General features: G+C 47.0%; 10 protein-coding genes across 10 annotated transcripts; 6 read left to right on the forward strand and 4 right to left on the reverse strand.

Moving 5' to 3' along the window:
- Positions 1 to 228: 228 nt before the first annotated feature.
- BGW36DRAFT_378043 (T-complex protein 1 subunit eta) lies at positions 229 to 2549 on the reverse strand. Its single transcript, XM_046216059.1, has 6 exons — positions 2372 to 2549; positions 2142 to 2308; positions 1754 to 2090; positions 1324 to 1696; positions 606 to 1267; positions 229 to 544 (listed from the first exon to the last, which is right to left on the reverse strand). The coding sequence occupies exons 1-6, from the start codon at positions 2415 to 2417 to the stop codon at positions 441 to 443; spliced, it is 1689 nt and encodes a 562-aa protein (XP_046071837.1). The 5' UTR covers positions 2418 to 2549; the 3' UTR covers positions 229 to 440.
- Positions 2550 to 2691: 142 nt separating this feature from the next.
- Positions 2692 to 3418, forward strand: BGW36DRAFT_378044 (uncharacterized protein). The gene has a single exon (XM_046216060.1). The coding sequence runs from the start codon at positions 3171 to 3173 to the stop codon at positions 3348 to 3350; it is 180 nt and encodes a 59-aa protein (XP_046071838.1). The 5' UTR covers positions 2692 to 3170; the 3' UTR covers positions 3351 to 3418.
- A 10-nt stretch (positions 3419 to 3428) lies between these two features.
- BGW36DRAFT_378045 (uncharacterized protein) lies at positions 3429 to 4687 on the forward strand. The gene is made up of 2 exons (XM_046216061.1): positions 3429 to 3843; positions 3903 to 4687. The coding sequence occupies exons 1-2, from the start codon at positions 3830 to 3832 to the stop codon at positions 4342 to 4344; spliced, it is 456 nt and encodes a 151-aa protein (XP_046071839.1). The 5' UTR covers positions 3429 to 3829; the 3' UTR covers positions 4345 to 4687.
- Positions 4688 to 4938: 251 nt separating this feature from the next.
- Positions 4939 to 7122, reverse strand: BGW36DRAFT_407218 (putative histone acetyltransferase Spt10). The gene is made up of 2 exons (XM_046219030.1): positions 6170 to 7122; positions 4939 to 6117 (listed from the first exon to the last, which is right to left on the reverse strand). Exons 1-2 carry the CDS (start codon positions 6665 to 6667, stop codon positions 5086 to 5088), a joined length of 1530 nt encoding a protein of 509 aa, XP_046071840.1. The 5' UTR covers positions 6668 to 7122; the 3' UTR covers positions 4939 to 5085.
- A 120-nt stretch (positions 7123 to 7242) lies between these two features.
- On the forward strand, positions 7243 to 9340 carry BGW36DRAFT_378048 (putative lanthionine synthetase C family protein). The gene has a single exon (XM_046216062.1). It carries the CDS (start codon positions 7588 to 7590, stop codon positions 9238 to 9240), a length of 1653 nt encoding a protein of 550 aa, XP_046071841.1. The 5' UTR covers positions 7243 to 7587; the 3' UTR covers positions 9241 to 9340.
- Positions 9199 to 10817, reverse strand: BGW36DRAFT_161605 (uncharacterized protein). Its single transcript, XM_046209583.1, has one exon. It carries the CDS (start codon positions 10371 to 10373, stop codon positions 9579 to 9581), a length of 795 nt encoding a protein of 264 aa, XP_046071842.1. The 5' UTR covers positions 10374 to 10817; the 3' UTR covers positions 9199 to 9578.
- Positions 10818 to 11260: 443 nt separating this feature from the next.
- On the forward strand, positions 11261 to 13974 carry BGW36DRAFT_427114 (leucine rich repeat domain protein; the record flags this gene model as incomplete). Its single annotated transcript, XM_046220366.1, has 2 exons — positions 11261 to 11450; positions 11504 to 13974. 2 exons carry the CDS (start codon positions 11261 to 11263, stop codon positions 13972 to 13974), a joined length of 2661 nt encoding a protein of 886 aa, XP_046071843.1.
- Positions 13975 to 14022: 48 nt separating this feature from the next.
- Positions 14023 to 15416, reverse strand: BGW36DRAFT_378053 (40S ribosomal protein S26). The gene is made up of 4 exons (XM_046216063.1): positions 15243 to 15416; positions 14960 to 15087; positions 14715 to 14817; positions 14023 to 14593 (listed from the first exon to the last, which is right to left on the reverse strand). Exons 1-4 carry the CDS (start codon positions 15263 to 15265, stop codon positions 14488 to 14490), a joined length of 360 nt encoding a protein of 119 aa, XP_046071844.1. The 5' UTR covers positions 15266 to 15416; the 3' UTR covers positions 14023 to 14487.
- A 292-nt stretch (positions 15417 to 15708) lies between these two features.
- On the forward strand, positions 15709 to 17915 carry BGW36DRAFT_295357 (CBS and PB1 domain protein; the record flags this gene model as incomplete). Its single annotated transcript, XM_046211173.1, has 4 exons — positions 15709 to 15909; positions 15991 to 16864; positions 16912 to 17006; positions 17064 to 17915. 4 exons carry the CDS (start codon positions 15709 to 15711, stop codon positions 17913 to 17915), a joined length of 2022 nt encoding a protein of 673 aa, XP_046071845.1.
- Positions 17916 to 18358: 443 nt separating this feature from the next.
- Positions 18359 to 22590, forward strand: BGW36DRAFT_341049 (putative importin beta-3 subunit). The gene is made up of 7 exons (XM_046213085.1): positions 18359 to 18538; positions 18650 to 18840; positions 18907 to 19129; positions 19189 to 19364; positions 19439 to 19870; positions 19937 to 22002; positions 22059 to 22590. The coding sequence occupies exons 2-7, from the start codon at positions 18658 to 18660 to the stop codon at positions 22264 to 22266; spliced, it is 3288 nt and encodes a 1095-aa protein (XP_046071846.1). The 5' UTR covers positions 18359 to 18538; positions 18650 to 18657; the 3' UTR covers positions 22267 to 22590.
- The last annotated feature ends 1987 nt before the right edge of the window (positions 22591 to 24577 follow it).

Here is a 24577-nt window from a genome sequence, read left to right on the forward strand (position 1 = left end):
AGCTTCTAGACACCATCGAATCGGTTCACATATGCCCTCGCGCTATGCTAGTCAATGACACGCTTGGCACGCTCTTTCGGCTGCAAGATGACGTGTAATTCAACATTAATATGCATTGTAGACATACTAACAGTAAATCAGAGACAGGATATTGATGTGAAAAAGTAGTATCTCGACGCCTCAAAAGTGGCTAAGCCCAGACGCTAACGGCAACTCCGACGCCTCAATCGGGCATCAGGCGTGGCTAGTGCGTATTATTTAATTACCACTATTTGATATTTGATAATTGATATTGATTTTGTATGACACTCCATCGATGATAGATTATTGTTTTAAGAAATTTACATGCAGCCAACGTCGTAGGCTATGTTTTTTTTCTATTAGATGTGTAGGCAGGTAGATAATATATTTAATGCTTCATTCCTCCTCATTTTTACCCTTTACCTTCTAGGCATGCCACGGCCACGTCCACGGAGTGCTCGTTGAGCAGCACCGGGTGGGAGTCCTCGTTGGGGAGCCTGTGGCTGGGCGGACTCTTCGTTCTCTGTGCGAGGATAGGTCAGTGACATGTCACACTTTTTTCTAAAGTAGGCAAGGGTACATACTGATAGTCTCATCGACGCTCAGAATGAGGCAAGCGGCTTCAACAGCAGCTTGAATGGCGTTGACCTTCACCAGACTGGGTTCCCATACAAAGGCATCCATGTTATTCCTGATACCTTCATGGTCGAAATCTACGCCCGCCCAGACATTTCCCTTGCGATGCTCTGTTCGCAGCCTGTTCAAGATATCGGTCGCATCGAAACCAGCGTTGTCACATAATTGACGAGGAATGACTTCCAGGGCCTTGGCAAATGCCTTCACAACTGCCTGTTGCTTGTGGGGAACGTCTCGGTTGGCAAAGCCATGGAGGTAGCTCGACAGTTCCATTTCACAGGCACCGCCACCAGCAACTATGGTTGGGTTGCGAATGGCTCTCTTGACAATCATGATGGCATCGTGCAGACTTCGCTCCACTTCAGCGATGAATTGTTCCGCACCACCACGCAAAACGAGAGTACATGTTTTAGCAGCAGGGCAATCCGAAAAGATATTGAAACGTTCACCACCAATTTGTCGCTCCTCAAAAGACCCACATGTTCCTAGATGGCGGTCCTGAATATCGGAGCAGGTGGACTGAACTGATGCGCCAGTGGCCTGGCAGACACGCTCGAGGTCCTCCGAGGCAACACGTCCAGCGCAGAAAATGTCACGATCGGCGAAATACCTAGTTCAAGTTAGATCAATGCATGAATATTGTTTAGAACTGGTTTTGTAGCATACTGAGTTGCCAAGTCGCCAATTGGCAGTTTGCTCAGAACAACCTTTGCGCCAGTCTTGTAGAGGGCTTCCAACTTGTTGTAAATAATCTGCCACTCTGCATCCACAATGGCCTGGTATTCGGAGACTTGTTCCACTCGTACTTCTGCATTGTCTTTCTCACTCTTCAACTCTAATTCCACATTCAAACAGACAATCTTCGGGTTCTTGAAAGACTTGGGTTGCTGTTCGAAACCGGCGTAAGAGAAAGTCTTCTTAAAAGCGACACCATTCACAAAAAGTGAATCTTGCAGAGCACCACCATGAACCTTTTTGATTCCGATAAGTTTTTCATTCAAGTCATCCTGGTCGAGAGATAAGACAGCATCAACAACCACTGTCACATGTTAGTATATTGCTTAAACGGTGGTGCTGAGCATTTATTCAGCCTTACTCTTTGTGAAAAAGCCCGAATTTCTTTTGATAAGCTTGCTGTTCATCGCTGTGCCCGCAAGTCTTCTGAGCGTCTCGACCTTCTTTTCCTCGCTCTCAGATACCTCCAGCATGTCGACCGCAATCTCCTTGACCTTGTTAACCGCGACGGCACCTGCCCTACGAAGACCCCGAATAATTGTTTGTGCGCTGACACCTTGCTCCACCGCGTCTCGCACTTCTTTTAGTATTTCACCAGCCAGAACGACGACGGATGTTGTGCCATCACCAACTTCGGCGTCTTGTGAGCGGGCAATATCGGTAAGAATGCGGGCAGCGGGGTGAACGATATCGAGGAGCTAGAAGACATCAGTCAGAATGCATACTAGATACACAATCCAAGCACTCACCTTCATTACGGTTGCTCCGTCATTTGTGATTGTCTGCCTCCCGTTGGAGTCAACGAGAAGCAAGTCGCCGCCATATGGACCGAGAGTGGTTTTTATGGTGGACTGCACCGCAATACAGGCATTGATATTGGAGATAATCTGGCCCTTTCCTTGCGATGAATCCGTCCCTATTCATCGGTAGTGTGTTAGCAAATCTGCTACAGTTCAAGATTCGACAATAGGTCACACACCCTCCTTCAACACAATGATTGTGGGTGTTTGGCCGGCGAAGGCCATATTTGTGCGTGGAAAAAATTAGGATACTGGCCAAAGCAACGATTGAAAGAAACAAAAATAGTCCAACCCGAGATACAGATAGTAACACCAGCCCTGCAGAGAGTCGAGGTATTAGTGATGGATCAAACGCGGGGCCAGCAGGCTTGCTTAATCACGACCACCAAAATTTCGATGGAGCTCCGCGCAGGCGGTCGGCACAGACGAACCAGCCAGCCAATCAGATGGCGCTAGGGCCGGCGCTCCTTTCAACTCGCAGCTCACCCCAGGCAGAGATAAAAAGATTGCTATATATGATGATTGGTCGGAAGAATACTAAAATGCCACTTTCGCTGGTGCTTGATACATCTATATGGCCTGACTCCAGACATGAAGCCCCCAAGGATGAAGTACCCTTGTTTCATTGTTTGTATGTCCATCAGGATTGAACCCTAAAGTTTACAGAAGACTCCTAGCTTGATTGAGTAGAGAGTCCTCAAGACGAATTACTATCCAGAAAAGTTCCTCAAAACTACGTGCACAGTGCGAATAACGATTACTCCCATCTTTGACGCCGAGGAGGCAGATCGTTTGTTTATACAGCAAGTTCTCCAGAACCCATGCAGCGCTGTCAACCTCCTCTTGCTTTTCGAAACCAGTAGTGGCAATATCCCTACATACTCATACTCTGAAAACGATAGTACTGCATTTGACGCTGCTGGCCCACTACATTTCTCTTTTACTCCATGCTCGAATAGCCCAGACTAAGAATGGCACATGAACCGCAACACTATAGGAGATGTCGCGTTAAAATTCAACGTCTTTCCTCGAGAAGTAGACATCACGACCCCGATACGTCCATGGGTCGACATGCACGCTGCGGTCAGGGCGGTCTCATCTGCAGCGGAAGATGATTTCTGCACCAGCCAGCTAAAGTCCCGTTGTATCGCTATGTAGGAGAATGGGATCTCTCGCAAGCTCCCGAGGGAACGCGCACTGTGTGGTCATTCGGCGAGGGCACTGAGACTATGACAGAGGACTAGAATGCCGATGTCATTGCCAATTCAGTTTTCATGGTCGGTGCCAATTAAGAGCTATCCCAACCTTGCTACTACTACTAGCACGGCCAGTCTTCGGAGTACGGAATCATATTAGTTTGAGGAGTTACCTGAGAATTTGCGCGGGTCATGCGAGTACAATACTCAACTATTTCCGAAATTGGCTTCCTTTTTCCCGAACACAGATGCCTCGTATCGTGTTTTCATGCGGCGAGCCGTTAGAGGATATGGAGGCACTGAGCATCAGAAGAGCTATATATTAGAATACGATGAGTTGAGCTAAAAGGAGGAAGAGGATGAAGTAGTTTGTCTCTTAACTCACGAAATGGTGCATAGCTTTGCATTTATGAATGCGCAGTCTAATGGTTATGACAATGGATGGTATATTTAAGGTAAAGTAACCCCTCAACAGCCTTGTGAAGCCCAAATCTAATTATATCGTATGCAGCAGGAACTGCAGAGTTTACTCCGTATACTTACCATATCGATTCGGTCTTCGTAATAGAGATTATTTATGTAAAAAACTCAATTCCGCCTTGTTAGCGTACGGCACAAGCCCACTGACTGGGATGGATGCAACCGACGCACAGAAGGAACTTTACGATGACTGGTATGCAGAGAAGATCCCGTACATACGCCGCTTTGCCTATCTTCTAGCGATTGATAACCGGTCGAGAAAAGTAACCGGGCGTTTCGGCCTCCAAACAAAACAGTCCTTTGGACGATATTGTAGTCGACATGTTTTACCTTCATATCGCGGGGATATACTTCAGGCAAGAGGCTGGCTAGCATACTTGTACCCGTACCTAGGAGATAACATTTTTGGGGCATTTGAGGGTATGTTAAGGGATAAGGTACCGGACCTGAGTGATACATACCATAATAATGAATAAGGACTGAGTATTGTCACCGTCGGTGCAAGAGACCCTGGACTTCGGCTTCGAAAAATCGAGCATTGATAGTCGGGTCATCTCTGGTCTTGTTTCCGGCTCGAGGGCGGCACTTGCTGGGTTGAAGAATGGAGATTCTTTCGTGTCGATATCGCGGCCAGGCACATGTTCTGTGTCGCTGTCTGCGAAGATAAAGTTGGTTATTGAAAAGGCCGGTGAGCCGGTACATATTTCATAATGGCCGTGAGTGTTCACCAAGATAAAGGTTTGGTATTTGTCGGAGTAATCGCTCGACAAGAGCTCATTGTTGGTCTTGGGATAGACCAGGGTGGCTTAGAGTACAGACACTGATATTTATTTCTATAAATAATCAATTAATGCCTAGTGGCTTGAAATTGTCGACTACATGTATAAAGAGAGAGAAAACGAAAAAGAAAGTCAAACACCAGAAATCAATAGAGTCATTACATACATGTATAGCTGAAATGCCTGGATAGGATTCGATAATAAAGGAAGTTCGTCAAATTGATGTGATTTCTACATGCACCTCTTCTCAAGTAAAATATCAACTAATGCGAATGTTATTAGGGAAATCAATTAAGATAGTTTCAAGATTTATGAATTATTGGATCAATATGCAAATTTTGGGACCAACTGGCTGTGGTATCTCTATGTAAACAAAGTGGTATACATCCGGCAAACGGGTAAGTAAAGATATGAGATAGTGAGCAAACAATTCCCGGTCTAAGTAAAATCTAGCTCGTCTTCAGACCTATCGACGTACCTTGACAGGATCTCTTGTTCGTGCTGAGAATCAGTCAGCTGCGCGTTCACCAGACCTAAGGCGTCTCGCTGCAGGGCATCTGAATCAGACTCGTCGTTCACCATTGCATGATAATCGCTATGGCCGTGAGCTCTGAGTTCGTCATCAAATTCTACGTGGGGCAGTCCGTGGTTTTGATGTTCATATGGGTCTGTGATGCTTTGGTGGTGTTGGAATCGGGTCAGATGAGGGCTGATGTCAATGATCTGAGGGTCGAGTGGTAGGTTCGTATAATCAGTCATACAATCATCTGGATGTTCTACCCCGGATGGATTTGTTTGAGCGAAAGGATCTGAGTGTGAGTTCGCTGCATCCGCGATCAGCTCAGTGGGCGTTATAGCACTGTCCGGAGTCGGTATCGCCAAATCGCCACTTGGCTTTGGAACGGGAAGTTCTGTAATTTTATTGCCATTCAAAATAGGTGCCTTGGCAGTCTCTTTGCACTGAGGACAGTCTCTGATGACCCGGCTTACAGTCTCCTTGATGCGCACCCAATGATACTTGACCGCAATTGTCGCTGTAGTTTTATTAATGCCGCCATGTTGTTGGACATGAATCTGTCGTGCAATCTCATATTGCTGCTGAGGATCCGAGACCACCTCTTTGTCCTTAAGCATCAGCCTTTCCGGCTCGCCATTTTCTCCTCCTAGAAGCTTGTAGTGCGTTGCAGCGCTTCTCAACCGGCTTTTCTCGGCGCGGTCGGCTCCTCGGGGATATTTGGAATGCTTCAGATAATACCGAATTTTGTCGAATCGTTCCTGCGTGACAGAGTCCTCACCTTCGAGTCCTAGGTCCCGCCCATATATTATACCATCGACCAATTGGTCTGGATAAGAGCGAAGGCTTCCACAGCCAGGGACCTTGCCAATTCGCTTGAAGCCCAAGGAATCCCAAATTCGACAAGACGCTACGTTGTTTTCATAAACCAAATTGAATACAGAATACGAATAGCCCTGGAGGTTTGTTAGGGCACGAATGTAACTTTTCAAAGGGATATGTGCTAACCAGCTTTGGGGCCCATTCAAGGTAGCCTTCCCCCATCAGTCTGCCTACACCTTTGTTACGCGATGCATCTGTGACCAGAAATGTGCCATTGCAGACATGGCTGCTACGACCAGGATAGTTCGGCCTTATATTGAAGCTACCCAGGCATATCCTTGTCCAGTCGGTACGGTTGTGCTCCATGGCTTGGACATCGTGCACACTCTTGATGTCGCCCAGAAGCATGACCGCCCCAAAGTTTGCAAACCAATACGGGCCGAATCTCTCCAGCGGGATGGGGTCGATCATTGGGTACGTGTCGCCCTTTTCGATTTCCCTGTTGAGCTGCTCAGTCAGGTAGCTCAGTAATGAACGGGGCACCTCATCGGCTGAGGAGAAGGGGACCAGCGTGGCCACTGTAACGCGGTCCCTGAGGGTGACCTGCCGGGGACATATTGTAGCAGGGACCTCTTTAGGGCTTGCTATGACGGGTGCGTCTGGATCCTCGTGTGCAGCGGGCATGACGCCCTGCCCTCACCGGCGAGGCGGGTCACGGGACTGTTTTGTTTTGGTATCATTAGCCTAGAATTCCAATTCCCACAATCAAATATAATGAGCAGCAAGACGCTATAGTAAATTCGAAAGTCGACTATATACTGGGGTCATTGCGCGGCCAGGCAAGGCCCGATGCGGCCGCGGGAGCAGAGGGGCCGATAGGGACGGAGACTTTACCAGGAGGGATTGATTGCCTGGCGATTCGGGCAGCTTGCGGTGGGCAGTGTGCCAGGATGATAGGCTGGGCTTTCGTCAGAGAAGTCTGCAGCATCAGAGGCAGAGCACTTCCAAGACCGCTCCGTAGTCTGCAGTCCGGAACAAAGTGAACGCAGCAGAGAAGATATCGTACCGCTACTCACGTGATGAGAGTACTGGCCTTGGCGCCTTGGTGCCTGTGCTGCATCACGTGATTCAGGCGCTAGTCCCGGAAGTCGGCAATCGCCAAGACGCGCCAGTCCGTGTCAAGTGGGCCCGCAGGAAACTATAATCGGCCGGGCACCGGCCAATCACGTGCGGCTCGTGGCTTTTCCTGGATTTCAGGCAGAGACGGTGTGCGTCACTGCTGCAGATGCACTTTCCCCAATTTCCCCTCTTGCAATGCCCGTTGATAGTCGACGCTGTGGTCCCAACGTAGCTTCGGGCCTCAAATCCGCGAGCTGTATGCAGGACCATGTTGAAATGTGGGGGGAGGGCAGTGTGCTACATGCCTGTCTGTACCAGGTGCAGCTGAAGATGCCAACACTAATGTGCCTTACCTGTGTAGACCGTGATCTGTTGCAGCAAGGCCTGCTCTACTATTCACTGACTACTCAGACTACAAAACCCAAGCGTGTCTAGCACGGGTCTTTTTTTTCAATCTATGCTATCTAGCCTATATCCCCGTTACAATGTCGTCTACCCGCCCACAGTTCTATGCTAATACACTACCGCCAGCGGAAATCAACAAAGCAAGTCTAGAGAGTACCTTGCAAGAGCTACAGCTGGCCATAAAAAATGGAGTAGATATAATTCGAAATTTTTCTCAGCGTCCAACTGATGCATCCAGCCATGGCAACATATACTCCGGGATATCAGGCATCGTCTTCGCTCTGCTTCGACTAGAGCGCCAGAAAGCATCCATTCTTGAGAATGAACTTGATTCATCTGATCATAGGTTTGGCGAACTAGCACTGGACTTGATACCCCCGGCGCCTACAGAAGTCACTCTGGTAGATGGACGCAACTCCCCCATCGCCTCTGCTCTCGGGCCTGTATTCACAAGAATTTTAGCCGTCTGCGAAGATCAGAATCTTCGACTTGGGAGGCGTCTTAGCATTATTCAAGAAGATGCCGCTACTTTCAATCAAGCCATAGAAACATCAACACAACATGGAAATGTCATCTCCTTTAATGGCCACAAGGTTGGTGGAGATGAGATTTTTTTTGGACGCGCAGGACTCTTATGGGCTATTCTCACGATTGAAAGACATTGTTATGAGGAGCAGACAGCAAAAGCGGTAAAGCCGCTATTGGCTCCAGCCTTCCAAGCCATGCCCCGACTTGTCGATGCTATCATTTCAGCAGGGAAACAAAGTGCACAGGATTTCGAAATACAACATGGAAAAAAGGCCCCATTGCCACTCATGTGGCCTTGGTTGGGGGAGCATTACGCACTAGGGGCTGTCCATGGTATATCCGGGATCCTTACTATGTTACTGTCTTGTGACCTGTCTCTCCTACGTGTTGGGGAGACGAACGATTACCTCACCCTGATAGCAGATACCGTTAATGGTCTCTGCCAGATCTGCATAGAAAACAATGGACACTTTCCTATGTCTATACCGCCATTACCAAGCTCCGAGCAGAGATCTTCGCCTCTTCTTCAGCTTTGTCATGGTGCTCCCGGTATAGTCATATTATTAGGTGCTGTCTATCAGAACAAGTTCTTCCTGGACAGCTTCTGGAAACCCGAGTGGCAGATAGCTCTGCGTCTAAGCACTGAAAGAATTTGGGAAGAAGGGCTGCTATCAAAGGGTGGAAATCTATGCCACGGACTCACTGGGAATATTTGGCCTCTGCTACCTTTCCACAGGATATACGAGTACAACTCCAATTTCCAAATGCAGGGGGAGCAGCTGAGACTGGCAGAGCTGAAAAAGACTGAAGGGAAAGCTACAACAATCGAAGACACGAAAGAGCTCTTCTCTAGCGATTTCTTTCTCTCACGTGTACTTCCGTTCATGCTCCTGGCCCGCGAAACCCCTCCCTATAGTGAGGTAATTGGTATCAAGCCATCATTTGACTTCCGTGCCCCAGACCGTCCATACAGTCTTGGTGAGGGTCTGGCCGGTAAATTATGTGCATGGGCAGAGACCTGCACCGTTATCAAGGCTCGACTAGAAAAGATGAAACTCCAGGAATCAGGCAATGATATTAGCGATCTCGAACAGGACGAGAATTACCAGAAGTATTTGTCGCAGCACCTAGGATTACCGCTCTTTGAAGTAAACGGGCCGACCACGTATGCTTTCCAATTATGTTTAGATCGAGCAACTCACTGATGATTATGACATGGGGATAATGCCCAAAGAAATATAACCGAGTGGTGGGTAGACCGTGAATTATATTGATAAAGATTGGGGAGTAAAAAATTGTTGCTATATTTAAATGTTCTAAATGATATCAATGCTACCTAGGGAAAAAAAATGCTGACATAAAAGTCGTATCCGTACAAAGCGTAAATGAATGAGACCATCTTGCCGACCATAAGTAATTCATAAATCATATCCCAAACCCAACCCCGAGCGAACACGCCGCACACACATGTCTGGTGTATATGCATTTCTAATGCAGTTTCTCAACAAATTCTCTGTAAATCTGTGTAATATTCCCATTCATTTCAAGTCAAAGCAAACCCTGTACGGTAAGCAGTCATTCCTCCAGGGGTCTCTGTCCGGAACTCGACCTTCTTTGGTGTGAAATTGGCACGAGGAACCTCTGCTCTTGTGACTTTCAATTTTCGCGAACGACATATTTCTCCTGGGTGATCCTTTCGACCGCAAAAGAAACACTCGATAGGGGCATATTTATCTGCTGTTCCATCTCGCGTTTCAGAGTTACTCTTGCTCGAAGCAAGCGTTTTACGTTCTTGTTCTTTGCGCATTTGGCGAATGACGAATTCGTTTATCTCCTCCTGACTTGGTCGTTTGTTGTGGCCAACTTTTTTCTGACTTGGCGGCTGAGTTTTTTGCATTTGATGAACGACAAAACTGTTGATCTCTTCTTGCGTGAGATGTTTCCGGCGTTTAATACCTGTGCTAGAGCGTGATGTTTCCTTGCCTTTTTTCTGCGAGGCTGCCCTTTTGGCTGCCATTGTTTGCTCGCGTTCAATCGCGATGTTCGCTAGCTCGCAAAATTTCATTCCCTCAGTCGGATCCGAGAGGTTGGTACGCTTATCTTGCAGCATGACCTTTGCCCATTGATCCCAGCCCGGATGGCCTTGTAATTTGGAAAGAAACAGGAAGTTGATCTGAGAATCGGACGCGGCGAAGTTGCTGTCGACTTGACACAGACCTTCACGGACGGCCTGGATGAGGGCGACGAATTCGGTGACGGTCGTAAATGAGTTCACATCCAAGTTGAGAAACTCACCAATGCAGTGCATCGTGCGGATGCTCTTGTTGGCGTATGCCATGCTATACGCTCGAATGGCCAAGAATGTGTCAGCAGACGAAGATCCACGAGAGAGGTGGCAGGAATGGAAAGCCGACCGAGACGCAAGCAGAGTGTTATCGTGCTAACCGCGTGCGAGTGCGATGGAGGTTGGTTGTATTATAGTTAGAAGCTCTATAGTTGGTTGATAATAGCAATAATAACCGATCGACGAATCCCCGCCTTCTACGTCATTTGATCTTCGGCAGGGAAAAACAAAGACACAGAAGAAACGGTTTCTCATGCTCAGCCCTCTTGAATGCGTTTATATTTTGGCCATTGATACCTTCTTGATCTATTTTGTCTGTTGAGTGAACGAAAGATTGATACGAATCTGCAGGCTGTTCCTGTGACATCATTTGCCGAACAGCCGAGATGCCTAGCTAAGACGATCAAAATCACATCGAAAGACATTTGATTACCGGTCATCGTTTTATTATCCCATAAGCTCTTGCTTGTTCCTGTTGGAGCATGTTCTAATATTCCTTAAATTGCATGCAGTTGGTCCGGGCGAGTTAACGACCACGTCGTCACTGACCGGCGCGCCGTCCTATGAGGTTTCCTTGCAACGGTTGGTACAACTCAGCCTCAATCGGAGTAGTCCTAGACGACTAGTCCTGTCGGGCGCTGTGCAGACTGCTTCCAGTGAAACGTCGCTATCGCAGCTGATTGGCTTTTCTTTTTCAATATTTACAACCCTTGACATTTACTTTCTCGGCGTCCGCATCATGAGACACGTGCCAACTGTCGTAGCTCTGTCTCCAACACATGATGCAATGTTCATGATCGTTGAAAACAGTGATGAGCCTCATGACAATGCTGAAGTACTCACCTGAAATTTGGTTGCGATCGTTCTAGACTCCAGCCGATATGGAAACCATCCCTCCCTCGTACGAGAATGCGACTATGAGGGACGCATTGTCCCTCATTGCGCATTACATTCCGTCGGCCGATCTCTGTGCAGCGTCGCTTGTCTGTCGTCGGTGGCACGCGATCTTTATTCCACATCTCTGGGGAGACCCGGCTTCGCATTTTGGCACTGAAAATGATGCGGTCTATGGTAAGATTTCACCGGGGAGGTCGAATAAAGAGGCGTGTAGCTGACAACTGTAGTTGCATTGACCAGGTTTCGACGCACATTGAAGCTTGCTCGACTTGAAGTCCGCGCCCTCACTCATACCCTTCACCTACCTCCAGCCCTGTCAGAGATCTATGGGGGACCCCGCCCTGAATGGCTACGCGATCTTCTAGACTCGCTACCTCGCTTGCAGTCGTTGATAGTGTCGAAACTGCCATTTTTCGACCACAATGCAACCATCACGCTCAAAGTTCCTTCTGACCCCGAACAAGCAAGCCGTTATCCCTCTTACAACCTTCGCTTACTCTTGGCGGAGAAGGAGCCAAATACAACCTCAGTCGGAATCGCCCATGCGTTATTTCGGTTCCCCGCGTTGGTCTACTTGGACTTGTCCTACACCTCACCTGCCAAAGACCGGCTAGTATTGTCTACACTACGCGGCCTTCCAGATCTTCAAGTGCTGAAACTACGAGGGATTGGACTGAAGGATGGCGATGCCGAGGTTCTCGCCAACGCAATTGGTGCCAGAGTTCGATTTCTGGATATACGAAACAATAATCTCACCGATATGGCTGTCAGATCGTTGATGCAAGCATGCTTCCTGCCGGAAACAGCAGTTCGTGAACAAATTAGCGCTGCTGCTCGACGTGGCATCGATTGTGTATCAGAATACACTTCTAAAATACTTCGGCGCCCTAACTTGGATAAAAAATTCCTTGAATTCCTCACCCAGCCTCTCACCGGCCGTTCTTTATTCGAGAATTTACCTCATGTCGGCATAACTCATCTATACATATCTGATAATCAGCTTACTATTGAAGGCGTCGCCGGGTTACTTGCATCTAAAAGATTACATCTTCTTGATGTCGGTACTGTCGATACCGCGAGATTGTTCAGACGTAGCCAAAATATTCTCTCGCCGACTGATCAAAATAATAACGTTTACTTATTCCCTGGAGCCGAGAAACTAACCCCAATTATCGGAATATATGCAAAAGCAAATTTGACTTATCTCAGGTTGCACCATGCAGTTGTCACCAAGGATGCACCCTTCAAAGATGACATATCTTTGTCTGACCTTCTTCCCGAAATGCCGGCTGAAGAACTAGAGATCAACCATTTTTATACCGAGTTAGATGGTACTTCCGGGGAGATTCACGAGTTACCTGGTGACGCCCTAGGTATACATGAGTTAGCAGACACTTCCGTATCACAGCCTGTGCAGCCTCCAATCTCCACATCCATTCACAAACAATACCCAGATGATCCTCTACCCCCACCGCAAGGTTCAGCCTTCGCCCCGGAAGTTGTAGTCGGTTCATATACTTCGTCTTCTAACGAGGCTCAATTTGATGTCGATAACAAAGACACACCAATGTCTTTTGCCACTTTGCGGTCACAAAAAATACAAGAATTGCTTGCTAAGCGACCAAGAAACAAAGTTCTTCCTCTTCGACGTGGAGATGCAGCCTTCAATTATCTTCATCCGTCTCATATGCCTCACGTCGAAACTTTGATCCTGACTGATGTTCCGTCGCATGTCCCGGCAAATTCACCAATAATTGCGTCTCTCGTCCGTTTTATAATTGCATGCTCCGAGGAAACTCTGCTGGCTAAGATTCAAGCCAGGGCAGACTACTCTATTCCCCCAGGCAATGACCGGGCAAAATCAGAGCAACAACGTGCAAAATCTTTATTTGCTTTAAAATGCCTCGTTCTTGAGATAACCCCTGTGTCTGCTGACACTGAAGCGAAGAAGCCGAGGACTTGGTGGTCACAGCAGTCTGAACATACAGATTGGAAATCAACAACAGGAGATGTCGACTCTGAGCGGCTATATTCAGCAGCTATGGAAGATTTTAGCTTTTTCGGAAATGAAGAGTGCGGGATTCCAGATATTCCTGAACAGGGAATGGCGAACAGCTTTCCAATGGCCGTTTTGAACGAGAAGGTGCATCTCATTTCCGACGATGAGTCCATACATTCTGGGCTTTCGGAGCTGGAAGCGCCAAACACTTCTCATGACTTATCTAGAAAGAGGTCTCCAAACGTTCCATCACCGCTGGTCTCTCCAGCGCTCTTGTCCCCACCACTTGGGACACTATCAATTGACTCCAACGAACCCAAATCATCGTCATCTCCACGCTCTTCATCCCATAATAACGTCCCCGATCCCCGGAGCGTCCCTGACGAGGAGCCTCGAGTGGATCTGGTTTTAACACTGGCAAAGTTTAGACGGACAAAGAAGACCGAGTTTGAAGAAGCTCAAATAGCTGATAGAAAAAGGTGTAGAGGGATTCGCATGGCGGGGCTATCCTCACCGTTATCCTCACCATCAATTCCATCACCTCCCTCTACCCCAACTCTCCCTCAAACACTTCCCTTGCATGTGGAGGGACATTGGCCGGGCGAGGTAAAAATAGTAAGGAACGCCCAGCCGAAGGGCAGAAGTGGCGTCGTCGATATATACGGTAATTACTTTGAAAAGGGCTATCTCTATCCCTGAATGTACCTAATACCTTTTTACATACGGCGAATACATGGCATGGTAATGGTAGGCTTGTAAATATTCGGATCGAACAAAGAAAAAAAGGTACATAAATCCATCTCTTATTTTAGCATGCTCGTGGAACCATCCTAGTACATTGTAGCTAGTTAGAAAAATACGAACATCTGGAACTGAGATGGGCAACCTCGCGATTCATTACGAGGAATTTTTTTCCTCCCAAATCATCTCTATAATTTTAAAGAATTTCCCTGTACCAGCCATCATGGCAAAGGAAAAGAAAAACAAGAGATGTTGGTGAAAATGGTAAAAAGAGCAAAGGTCAATTTTCAATATACCCTTATTCTTTAACCACGTCGAATAGGGGAAAACAACTATCGACGCTTGCTTTTCTTATTTTTGTTCTCCTTTCGTTTCTGCTCAATCCGTATCCCATTATTTTGCAAAAACTCCACAAGCAGCGCGTCCAAAAAAACTCAAAGGAATATTGTTTGATTATCAACATTTATTCCCTTATGCCGTCTTGGCGGCTTGCTGGGGGTTCAGCTTCTTGCCATCCTTGTTGTACCGGATACGAGGAGGGGGAGCACGGTTGCGACGACCCTCACGAGAGCGGACACTATGGTGAAAACCGTCAGCTGTTTCAGGTTCCTCCAATGTATATACTAGCAATTCCGTGGTAAAGTGGACTGAAGCCAACTTGTACGAACGGATCTCCAAGTGTAGGGTTCTCAGCATACCGGACAATCTTGCCGTGAATGGCACAAGAAACGCAGTACTGAAGCTTCAAGTACATCTTAGGAACGGCGTAGTCGGTGAAGACAGAGGCATCTGAGATATCACCTGCAACAAAAAAAACATCTCGAATTAGTCATGTATCTCATGGGGTTTCAAACGAATTCTCGAGAACAAATGCCGCGGGTCGAAGTCAGGCCTAAACTCGTCGCAAATTCATTTGGGAAAAGGGTGCTGGCAATGTACGTACGGATAGCAGCAGACTCAACCATGTTACGGATGGTGAATCGCTTGATAGCCTTGTCCTTAGGAGTGCATCGCGAGCAGTTGGAGCATCGGATGGGCTTGACGTGACCACGGCCCTTCTTGTTACGTCCGCTGAAAACAAAAGTCAAATTAGCATTGTAATCCGATGGCATCGGCAGGTGCGTAAAATCAAGTCGATTGGAGTTTCGTAGAGAAAATGGCTGTTTCCGCGCGGTACGGGAACAACTTGCGTATGATAGCAGAATTGAGGGCATTGTGTAGCTTACTTGGACGCTCTCTTCTTGACCATTTTGGCGGATTGATTTCAGCGACCGGTCGGACAAACAGGAAGTCTCTCAAAGGGAGTCGTCGCGAACTTCCACTGTCGAATGTCGGTGTTGCGATAGTCAGATAGCACTTCCGGAACTTGTGGTGGTATGGGCCCGTTTGTGGGAGCTAAGCGAGGGCAGTCACGGGACGCTTTGTGCCTCAGGCATGCGCGCTGTCTGGTGGGTGGGGTTTCCAAAACGGCAATAGCTTGACACTGGACCGTGCTCTACCAAGTCAGATGTTTGGGAGCCGTTCCCGAGTCCCGATCAGCCAACCCTCCCCAGCAATTGTTTATCCCTAACAACAGAGCCGTCCACAACACATCCTTTGGAGCTCCCACCCTTGGCTCGATTGGTCACATCTATCTCTCGTCTCCAATAGCTTATACCTGAATCTCGTAGCGAGGCTATTTCATCGACCACAATGTCGTCTGCCAGTGGTACCTTTCGAGGAACCCCCAATAAAACAATCGGCCGAGGAAAGATGCCGGATTTCGACTACAACAGCCCTTCTGGATCCCACATTCCTCGTCCTAAGCCAGACGCTGCACCAGGACAAAGTGATGTGGGAAGCAGTGCAACTGCAGCTAGCAGGCAAAGGCAAAACCAGTCGAAACGAGATGAGGTAAATATAGCATTTCATGAAAACCCAGTGGACAAGTTGAGACCCTATCCGTATCGATTGCTGACTTGATGCTGTTTGTAGGCTATTCGCAGAAAAATGGAAGCGGACCTTAGCAAGAAGCGTCACCATGTTCAGAGAGCTCGTCATTCCCGCAAAGCCCCCCCTGGAACAGTATTGGCTTTAAAGCCTAGCCAAGCTCTTCAAGTGAAACCCGGCACGTCAGTCGCCGAAGCCGCACAGCTAATGGCTGCCAAACGAGAAGATTGTGTACTGGTTACTGATGAAAATGAACGAATCGCCGGTATTTTCACTGCCAAGGATCTTGCATTCCGCGTTGTAGGAACAGGTCTCAAGGCGAGAGAAGTGACTATTAATGAAATCATGACCAAAAACCCTCTATGTGCTCGCACTGATACCAGTGCCACCGATGCCCTTGATTTGATGGTTCGAAAAGGCTTCCGACATCTTCCTGTAATGGATGAAAACCAGGATATCTCCGGTATTCTGGATATTACCAAATGCTTCTATGATGCCATGGAGAAGCTTGAACGGGCATATAGCTCATCCCGAAAGCTTTACGACGCGTTGGAAGGTGTGCAATCCGAGTTAGGCTCCAGCCAGCCACAGCAGGTCATCCAATACGTCGAGGCCCTGCGTCAGAAAATGTCAGGCCCAACTTTGGAATCTGTCCTGGATGGTATGCCTCCAACTACAGTATCAGTGCGAACATCAGTCAAGGATGCTGCTGCATTGATGAAGGAACATCATACCACTGCTCTTCTTGTTCAAGACCAGGGCTCTATAACTGGTATCTTCACTAGTAAAGACGTAGTTCTACGTGTTATCGCTCCTGGTCTCGACCCTGCGACTTGCAGTGTCGTCCGCGTGATGACCCCTCATCCTGACTTTGCCCCAACTGATATGAGTATTCAGGCCGCTTTGCGCAAGATGCATGGTATGTTTAGAGTTCTTGAAACGATATGCCATTACTAATATATAAAGATGGGCATTACCTCAACCTTCCCGTCATGAACGAGGCTGGTGAAATTGTTGGTATGGTCGATGTGCTCAAATTAACATATGCCACTCTAGAACAGGTTTGTTCATATATTTTGAAAGTTTGTGTCGGGACATAGGCTAATCAAAACCGATAGATTAATTCAATGAACACTTCAGATGACGAAGGCCCTGCTTGGAACAAATTTTGGCTCTCTATGGACCATGAATCGGATTCTATGGTATCTGGAGGTGCCAGTCACCGCCCTCATACCCCTCATCGCTCTATCTTGAGTCCAGATCCATCTAAGCCAGGTTTTGAGCGAGGCGACAGTGTTTTGCCAAATGATTCCGCCTCACACCACGGAGATGAAATTCATTCAGAGATTTTGGAATCGCACCACGAAGATGCCAGCGTCTCCTTCCCATTCAAGTTTAAAGCCCCCAGCGGTCGTGTACATCGCATCAATGTTGTCCTGTCTGATGGAGTTTCTGCATTTGTGAGCAATGTTTCCGCTAAGCTGGGTCAAGAAGTCGACGCCGTTGGTGGTGAACCATCTGTTGAGGAAGGAAAGCTCAGCAGCACCGGATTTGCGCTCAGCTATCTTGATAATGAAGGAGATACTGTCTCTATCACTACTGATCAAGACCTCGAAGATGCAGTTCACCAGGCAAGAAGGCTTCACCATGAAAAGGTTGACTTGTTTGTTCATGATCCATCTCAGCCACCAATGCCGGCCACAATCGAGCCACAGCCGGTTGCTTCAAAGCCCCCTACTCCCCCTGATTCTACTCTCCGAGTGCTGACTTCCAAGGCCGAGGAGAGTGGCCAAGACAGTGAAGAATATGCTAGATCAGGCCGGATAAGCAGACAATCCGTTTCTCAGCGCCCAGTAGAGGAACAGCTCATTACCGGCGTACCTAATGATCTTCTCCTCCCCGGTGCTATTGTGACTCTTGCGGCCGTTATCGTCGGGGTTTTCGTCCTCAGCCGGCCGAGTGGAAGGTAAATTTTCAGTTCATCCACTGAGCTATCACCTGGCGAATTTGTTTTCTTCTTCCTAGAACCACGTATTTCTGTATGGGATTTCTAGTCACAGGCCCTCCCTCTATTTCTCTTGATTATCCGTAACTACTCACTAATACCACCTCTACCCTTCTTACGTTTACCTTCCTACATCGAACAGCCCCGTTTACAAGCACTTTATCCATAGTATACTAGACATATCTTGACTTCAATGTTATATTATAAAATTTAATGGAGATATCTCCGAATTTTTCTGTGCAAAGTCGTGGATTAATTCCTGTCAATGATTTTTATCGTCCACATTGTCCAGTTAAAACATAAGGCGCTGGCGGCTGTGTTCCCGATACGCACTAGCGCGTCATGCGCCGCGAGTCAAAACAACTAGAGACAAAGTGTGTTGGCTCCGTGCGGATGGATTTTTGGCGCTTTCAACATCCCACCTAATTCATCCTCACCTGCCTGCTTGACTCACAAAGGCGAGTTGTGCTTTGGCTGGGATGCAGATACTGCATCTGGCCTGTCTCTCTCACACAAATACTAATTATTGAGATTTCCTTCTGTTTGGGCCTGATATCCTCCATCGTGATCATTCTTCAGGAAAAAGTAGTAGGACCCCCCGCTTTTCTTTAAAAAATAACAAACCGCCAAAAGATCACCATCCCACCAAACTTTCAAAACTCGATGTCTTACTTCCCCCCTTAACTGACAGTTAATCAGTCTTCAGGATGTCTTTACTTGCACCCGAAATTCACTCTGCCCTTGCGCAGCTTCTCCGGGCTTTGACAACGCCTGATAACGCGGTTCGATCACAGGCAGAGGACCAACTCAACAATGATTGGGTGCAAAATCGACCAGATGTCCTTCTCATGGGCCTAGCTGAGCAAATTCAAGGAGCTGAAGATACCGGTGTAAGCTATAACGTCCCAGCCCGCCGTATACCATTCAGTTAACTTACCTATGTCTACTGCAAATAGACGAGATCTTTTTCCGCCGTCCTCTTTCGACGGATAGCCACCAAGGCCATCAAAGACCCACGTTCTGGAGACACCAAAGAGGTCTTCTCAACTCTCACCCCAGAACAACGCGTTGTTATCAGAGACAAGCTCGTGGCTTGTTTGAGCAGCGAGTCGCTCGCCGACGTTCGGAACAAGATTGGCGATGCTATTGCCGAAATTGCCCGTCAATACACAGATAACGGTATGTGGATATTCTCATACTAAGAGATGTAGCGCATATGCTCATACTCAATTTGCAAGGCGACACATGGCCCGAACTTCTGGGAGTTCTGTTCCAGGCTAGTCAATCTCCCGAAGCAGGATTGCGTGAGGCTTCATTCCGTATCTTTACAACCACACCAAGCATCATCGAGAAGCAGCACGAAGATGCCGTTTTGAATGTCTTCAGCAAAGGTTTCAAAGATGATCATATCGCAGTATGTATGCCCGTTACAATCGTTACAATCATAATCGCAATGCGGTTTTTTGACCTTTCTTCGTTATATAATAGGTGCGCATTGCCGCCATGGAAGCCTTCTCCGCATTATTCCGTTCGATTCCAAAGAAGTCACAACCGAAATTCTTTCCTCTTATTCCAGACGTCCTTAATATTTTGCCGCCGCTTAAGGAAGCCGACGAAAGCGATGAGCTCTCTAAAGCTTTTGTGGCCTTAATAGAGTTAGCCGAGATTTCCCCGAAGATGTTCAAGAACCTTTTCGACAACTTGGTCAAATTTAGTATAAGTGTCATTGCGGATAAAGAGCTTAGCGATCAAGTTCGACAGAATTCTTTGGAATTGATGGCGACTTTCGCAGATTATGCACCCAACATGTGCAAAAAGGATCCGTCTTATGCCACAGATATGGTGACACAATGTTTGAGCTTGATGACGGATGTTGGCGCCGATGATGATGATGCCTCAGAATGGAATGCCTCAGAGGATGTAAGTTGAATCTTTCCATAATCTTTACATTAATATCAGACTTGAAATGACTAAAGATGTAAACAGCTCGATCTCGAAGAAAGTGACCTGAACCATGTTGCCGGTGAACAAGCCATGGACCGTCTAGCCAATAAACTTGGTGGTGAAGTGATTCTTCCTGCTACTTTCGCCTGGATACCTCGCATGATGTCGTCTTCCGCGTGGAGAGATCGCCATGCTGCACTCATGGCAATTTCCGCTATTTCTGAAGGATGTCGTGAACTTATGGTCAGCGAACTCGACCACGTTTTAGCCCTCGTTGTTCCGGCGCTTCAAGACCCTCACCCACGTGTGCGATTCGCTGGATGCAATGCTCTTGGTCAAATGAGTACCGATTTTGCTGGAACTATGCAAGAAAAATACCACGCAGTTGTGTTGAACAATATCATTCCTGTTCTTGATTCCCAAGAACCACGTGTACAAGCCCACGCCGCCGCTGCCCTGGTTAACTTTTGCGAAGAAGCTGAAAAGAACATTCTCGAGCCTTACCTTGCAGAGCTCCTGCAACATCTTCTCCAGCTCCTCCGTGGCGATAAACGATTTGTTCAGGAACAAGCTCTCTCCACAATTGCTACTATTGCCGACTCAGCCGAAGCTGCATTTGGCCAATACTACGAAACCCTGATGCCTTTGCTATTCAAGGTTTTGCAGGAGGAGCAGTCAAAGGAATATCGCTTATTACGTGCAAAGGCTATGGAATGTGCCACTTTGATTGCATTAGCAGTAGGCAAGGAAAAAATGGGCGCGGATGCAATGAACTTGGTGAACCTTCTTGGCAACATTCAACAAAATATCACGGACTCGGATGATCCTCAGTCTCAGTATTTGCTCCATTGCTGGGGCCGTATGTGCCGGGTTTTAGGCCAAGACTTTGTTCCTTTCCTGGCCGCTGTGATTCCTCCACTTCTCACTGTTGCAGCAGCAAAGGCCGATATTCAATTGCTGGAAGACGAAGATCAAGCGGATCTTGTTGACCAAGATGAGGGCTGGGAACTTCTTCCACTACGCGGCAAACTCATTGGCATCAAGACCAGCACACTTGAAGACAAAAATACAGCCATTGAACTTCTCACTGTTTACGCTCAAATTCTTGAGGCTTCGTTTGAGCCGTACGTCGCTCAAACTCTGGAAAAGATTGCCATACCTGGCCTATCCTTTTTCTTCCATGACCCTGTCCGAGTGTCTTCAGCCAAGCTGATCCCACACCTTCTCAACTCGTATAAGAAAGCTCATGGCATTCAATCGCCAGGATTTGCTGAAATTTGGAATAAGGTTGCAGGCAGGATCATTGAGGTTCTCAGTGCTGAGCCTAGCATTGATACCCTCGCAGAGATGTTCCAGTGCTTTTACGAGTCGGTTGAGGTGGTTGGCAAGAATTGCTTGACCCAGGAACATATGCAACAATTCATTGAATCTGTAAAATCTTCACTTGAAGATTATCAATCTCGGGTGAAAGAACGCGCCGAGGAGCAGGCTGAAGCTGACGAGGGAGATGAGGACAATCTATCCATTGCATATGCCGTAGAGGACGATCAGACGCTACTTAGTGACATGAATAAGGCTTTCCACACAATTTTTAAACACCAAGGCTCGACATTTTTGCCGTCTTGGCAACGTCTGCTCCCGATTTATGATGCCTTCATCAGCAGTACCGATCCTACCCAACGCCAGTGGGCGACCTGTATCATGGATGATGTGCTTGAATTCTGTGGCCCAGACTCATGGCAATTCAAAGATCACATTCTGCAACCTCTCGTGAACGGTCTTCAGGATGCTAATGGTCCTAATCGGCAGGCAGCCGCATACGGAGTAGGCGTTGCTGCTCAGAAGGGTGGTCCGGCATTCAATGAATTTGTAGCTGCCAGCATTCCTAGCCTCTTCCAAGTAACGCAACACCCTCAGGCACGGTCAGAAGAACACGTTTTTGCAACTGAAAACGCGTCTGCAAGCATTGCCAAAATTCTGCGCTTCAATGCCGATAAAGTGCAGAACCCTCAGGAAGTAGTGGCAAACTGGATCAACACCTTGCCTATTACTTATGATGAAGAGGCTGCTCCATACGCATACTCGTTCTTGGTCGAGCTTATCAACCAGTAAGTTTGAACTCATTTTTTCCAATCACAGTTTAGGGTCTAACATACGTACACAGGCAACATCCAGCTGTTTTGTCGAATGCTGAAAAGGTTTTTGGATACATCGTCCAAGCTCTTGACCACGAAACTCTTCAAGGGGAAACTGCCAAGCGGGTTGCTGAGGCTGGCAAACGACTGGTACAAGCCACAGGTGTGAATGCGGATGCTATCTTGGCTGGTGTCAACCCTGACAACCAGGAGACTGTACGCAAATATTTCCAGTAATGAAAACCTGCGGATTGGCTTCTCTCATTTATTCCCTAGCCCACTTTTTCACTTTGTCATATTCTTTTAGCTTCCATGAAATGTTTCGCATACACCCCATGTTCACGCATTACCTATCAATTTATTTACTTTATTTTCTTTTATTCGTGTCCACCTCCATGTTTTATGAGATGATGTAACTGGTTTACTAAATTTTGGGACAATAGCCAAGATAAAAGATTTTTAACTTGGAAGGCGTGTAGTACGACAAGCCTTATGTAATTACTCTTACACCTCAATCAATGACGATAATGAGTTGAATTAACCCATCATATTTAGAACATGACTGCCATCTATATCAATTGATATAAGCAATTGTCACATAATCGACGTAACCCTTCATGACCACAATCGTGCTACTAAGAATTGTATTATGGGATATAAAAGCCAGCAGTGGTCAATCTGAGCAGTAACGATGTAGAAAATCGATAAAAAGAGGAACATACATTGGGATGTAATATTTGTATTTGATTTCCATGTGATACATCAATTGAGAGTGAGCAGGACAGAGGACAGCCTCCTTTTAACCCTCTACTGATATTTTGGGGGCAGAGAAGCTCTCCTAAAACTCAGACTCGGCTAATAATATTTCCAGATGATAATGTATCTTCTCGTATTGCCACTTTGGGACGCTCCAAAACAAGAATAAAAATACCCAGGCGTACCCTAGAACCCTGCACCACACGCTTTCAAACCACCATTTTAGTTGATCTTTTAGCCCCAAACATTTAGCAGTCCGTGGCAGAAAATGAAAGATTATAACCTCGACCAAGCCTACCACAAAGTTTGCGCAAAACCACCAGACATCCCCTGGCCAGCTACGTCTGTCTCCGAGATGCCATGATACTGCCGCATGTGCAACACCAGAGAGAAAGAAAATTGCGAAGGCTACTACAATCTTGTCAGCCGATGATCCGGTTGGTAGTCTGAATACCTTCCGTGAAGCAAGCTCGCCATAGTTCCTGTAGGGTTGAGAGATAATCTGATGCCAAAAGTTGCTCCAGAAGCGTCGCATACTCCATGCCTGCAGTGGAGATCCAAACATGGCCGGCCATTCGATCGGGTCATCAACGCGAAGTAGGACTGGAATAAGCGAGAAGGCAGCATGCGCAGAATCAATCGTGCCTACTGCAGTGACTCCCCAGTAAAAGACAAAAGTAAACCTCATCAAAGTTTCGCGAAGGGTGACTGCATTCATGGCAGAGGAGGGAAGTAATAAACGGCGGAAATATGTCTGGTGCGAGGCATCAAACTCATCCAGCTGCATCGGCATAAAAAAACCAGGGAAAATACGAGGGTTAATATATGTCTGAAGAATTACCCATGAAAGAAGTTTTCCCAAGCGCTGAATAGCGAACATCACTCGCGATTTCAATCCCGCCTCTCTCTGGTCGATGTTCTTATGTTGTTTCAAGGTACCCACAAGCCGAGGATTGTTCCAAAGTACCAACGATGCAATACCCTGACGACTTTTACTTTGAGCCTGCTCCCAGACAGCTCGATCCTCCAGCCATAATAGCGAAGTCGAATGAGACAACCAGACGCATAAAAGCAGGCCCCAGAGACTCTTTTGATCACCCGGCCAGTAATCTGCAGTGCTGAAAGATAGTATTGCCAGAATGAGCCATGCTGGCACTAGAACAACCCTTTTCAACAGTAAAGCATTTCTAGAGACTATGAATGCGGCTACCGAGAGAAGGAAATATTAAATTGGAACTATGGTAGGCAGGTACAGAGGAATAAGCGTACCTAAAGTAGGTACCATGTTTTTGATTTTATCGAAGATACGTAAAGCCAAGGTTATGAAATGGAAAAATTAAGGAAGGAACTGTTGAAAAGCTACAAATGTAGTGTTTTGTGTCTGTGAAAGAAAAGACAACAGGGTAGAACCACTATTTTTACCAAATTAAACCATTAACGTGCAAACAAAGACGTTTTTATGTCTCAAGAGTTAACGTTACCTTAGCGATTATTTAAATCATGAAACCTACAAAATCCAAAGGCAGTACAGAGTAATAATGAACCTGCATTGACATTCGGAATCCGGACTGAGCTTTTGTAGTCTAGTTTATTCTTTACATAATCCCAATTTGAAGTTGACTTCTTTTATTTACGTGTGCCAATTCCTACTAACGGTTCCTTGAGAGAAGACATTTTCAATCGCCGTTAGCACAGGGTAGCCCGAACCTCACGGCGATGCCTTCTATTTATAGACCTACATTACCAAGGTAATGAGAATGTAAATGAGATTTTCATGCTATATATGTAAGCC

This window comes from Talaromyces proteolyticus, assembly GCF_021365285.1.
Source record: "Talaromyces proteolyticus strain PMI_201 chromosome Unknown BGW36scaffold_6, whole genome shotgun sequence".
Classification (NCBI taxonomy): domain Eukaryota; kingdom Fungi; phylum Ascomycota; class Eurotiomycetes; order Eurotiales; family Trichocomaceae; genus Talaromyces; species Talaromyces proteolyticus.

Excerpts from the sequence above, each read along its gene's own strand:
- BGW36DRAFT_378043 (XM_046216059.1), bottom strand. The coding sequence starts at position 2,417 with ATGGCCTTCGCCGGCCAAACACCCACAATCATTGTGTTGAAGGAGG. Across the intron at positions 2,309-2,371 it reads AATCATTGTGTTGAAGGAGG|GGACGGATTCATCGCAAGGA; the intron begins GTGTGTGACCTA and ends ACCGATGAATAG. Across the intron at positions 1,268-1,323 it reads ATTGGCGACTTGGCAACTCA|GTATTTCGCCGATCGTGACA; the intron begins GTATGCTACAAA and ends AACTTGAACTAG.
- BGW36DRAFT_378044 (XM_046216060.1), top strand. The coding sequence starts at position 3,171 with ATGAACCGCAACACTATAGGAGATGTCGCGTTAAAATTCAACGTCTTT.
- BGW36DRAFT_407218 (XM_046219030.1), bottom strand. The coding sequence starts at position 6,667 with ATGCCCGCTGCACACGAGGATCCAGACGCACCCGTCATAGCAAGCCCT. Across the intron at positions 6,118-6,169 it reads TTGAATGGGCCCCAAAGCTG|GGCTATTCGTATTCTGTATT; the intron begins GTTAGCACATAT and ends ACAAACCTCCAG.
- BGW36DRAFT_378048 (XM_046216062.1), top strand. The coding sequence starts at position 7,588 with ATGTCGTCTACCCGCCCACAGTTCTATGCTAATACACTACCGCCAGCG.
- BGW36DRAFT_161605 (XM_046209583.1), bottom strand. The coding sequence starts at position 10,373 with ATGGCATACGCCAACAAGAGCATCCGCACGATGCACTGCATTGGTGAG.
- BGW36DRAFT_378053 (XM_046216063.1), bottom strand. The coding sequence starts at position 15,265 with ATGGTCAAGAAGAGAGCGTCCAA. Across the intron at positions 15,088-15,242 it reads GTCAAGAAGAGAGCGTCCAA|CGGACGTAACAAGAAGGGCC; the intron begins GTAAGCTACACA and ends TTTTGTTTTCAG. Across the intron at positions 14,818-14,959 it reads GGTTGAGTCTGCTGCTATCC|GTGATATCTCAGATGCCTCT; the intron begins GTACGTACATTG and ends TTTTTGTTGCAG.
- BGW36DRAFT_341049 (XM_046213085.1), top strand. The coding sequence starts at position 18,658 with ATGTCTTTACTTGCACCCGAAATTCACTCTGCCCTTGCGCAGCTTCTC. Across the intron at positions 18,841-18,906 it reads AAGGAGCTGAAGATACCGGT|ACGAGATCTTTTTCCGCCGT; the intron begins GTAAGCTATAAC and ends TACTGCAAATAG. Across the intron at positions 22,003-22,058 it reads TTGGTCGAGCTTATCAACCA|GCAACATCCAGCTGTTTTGT; the intron begins GTAAGTTTGAAC and ends ATACGTACACAG.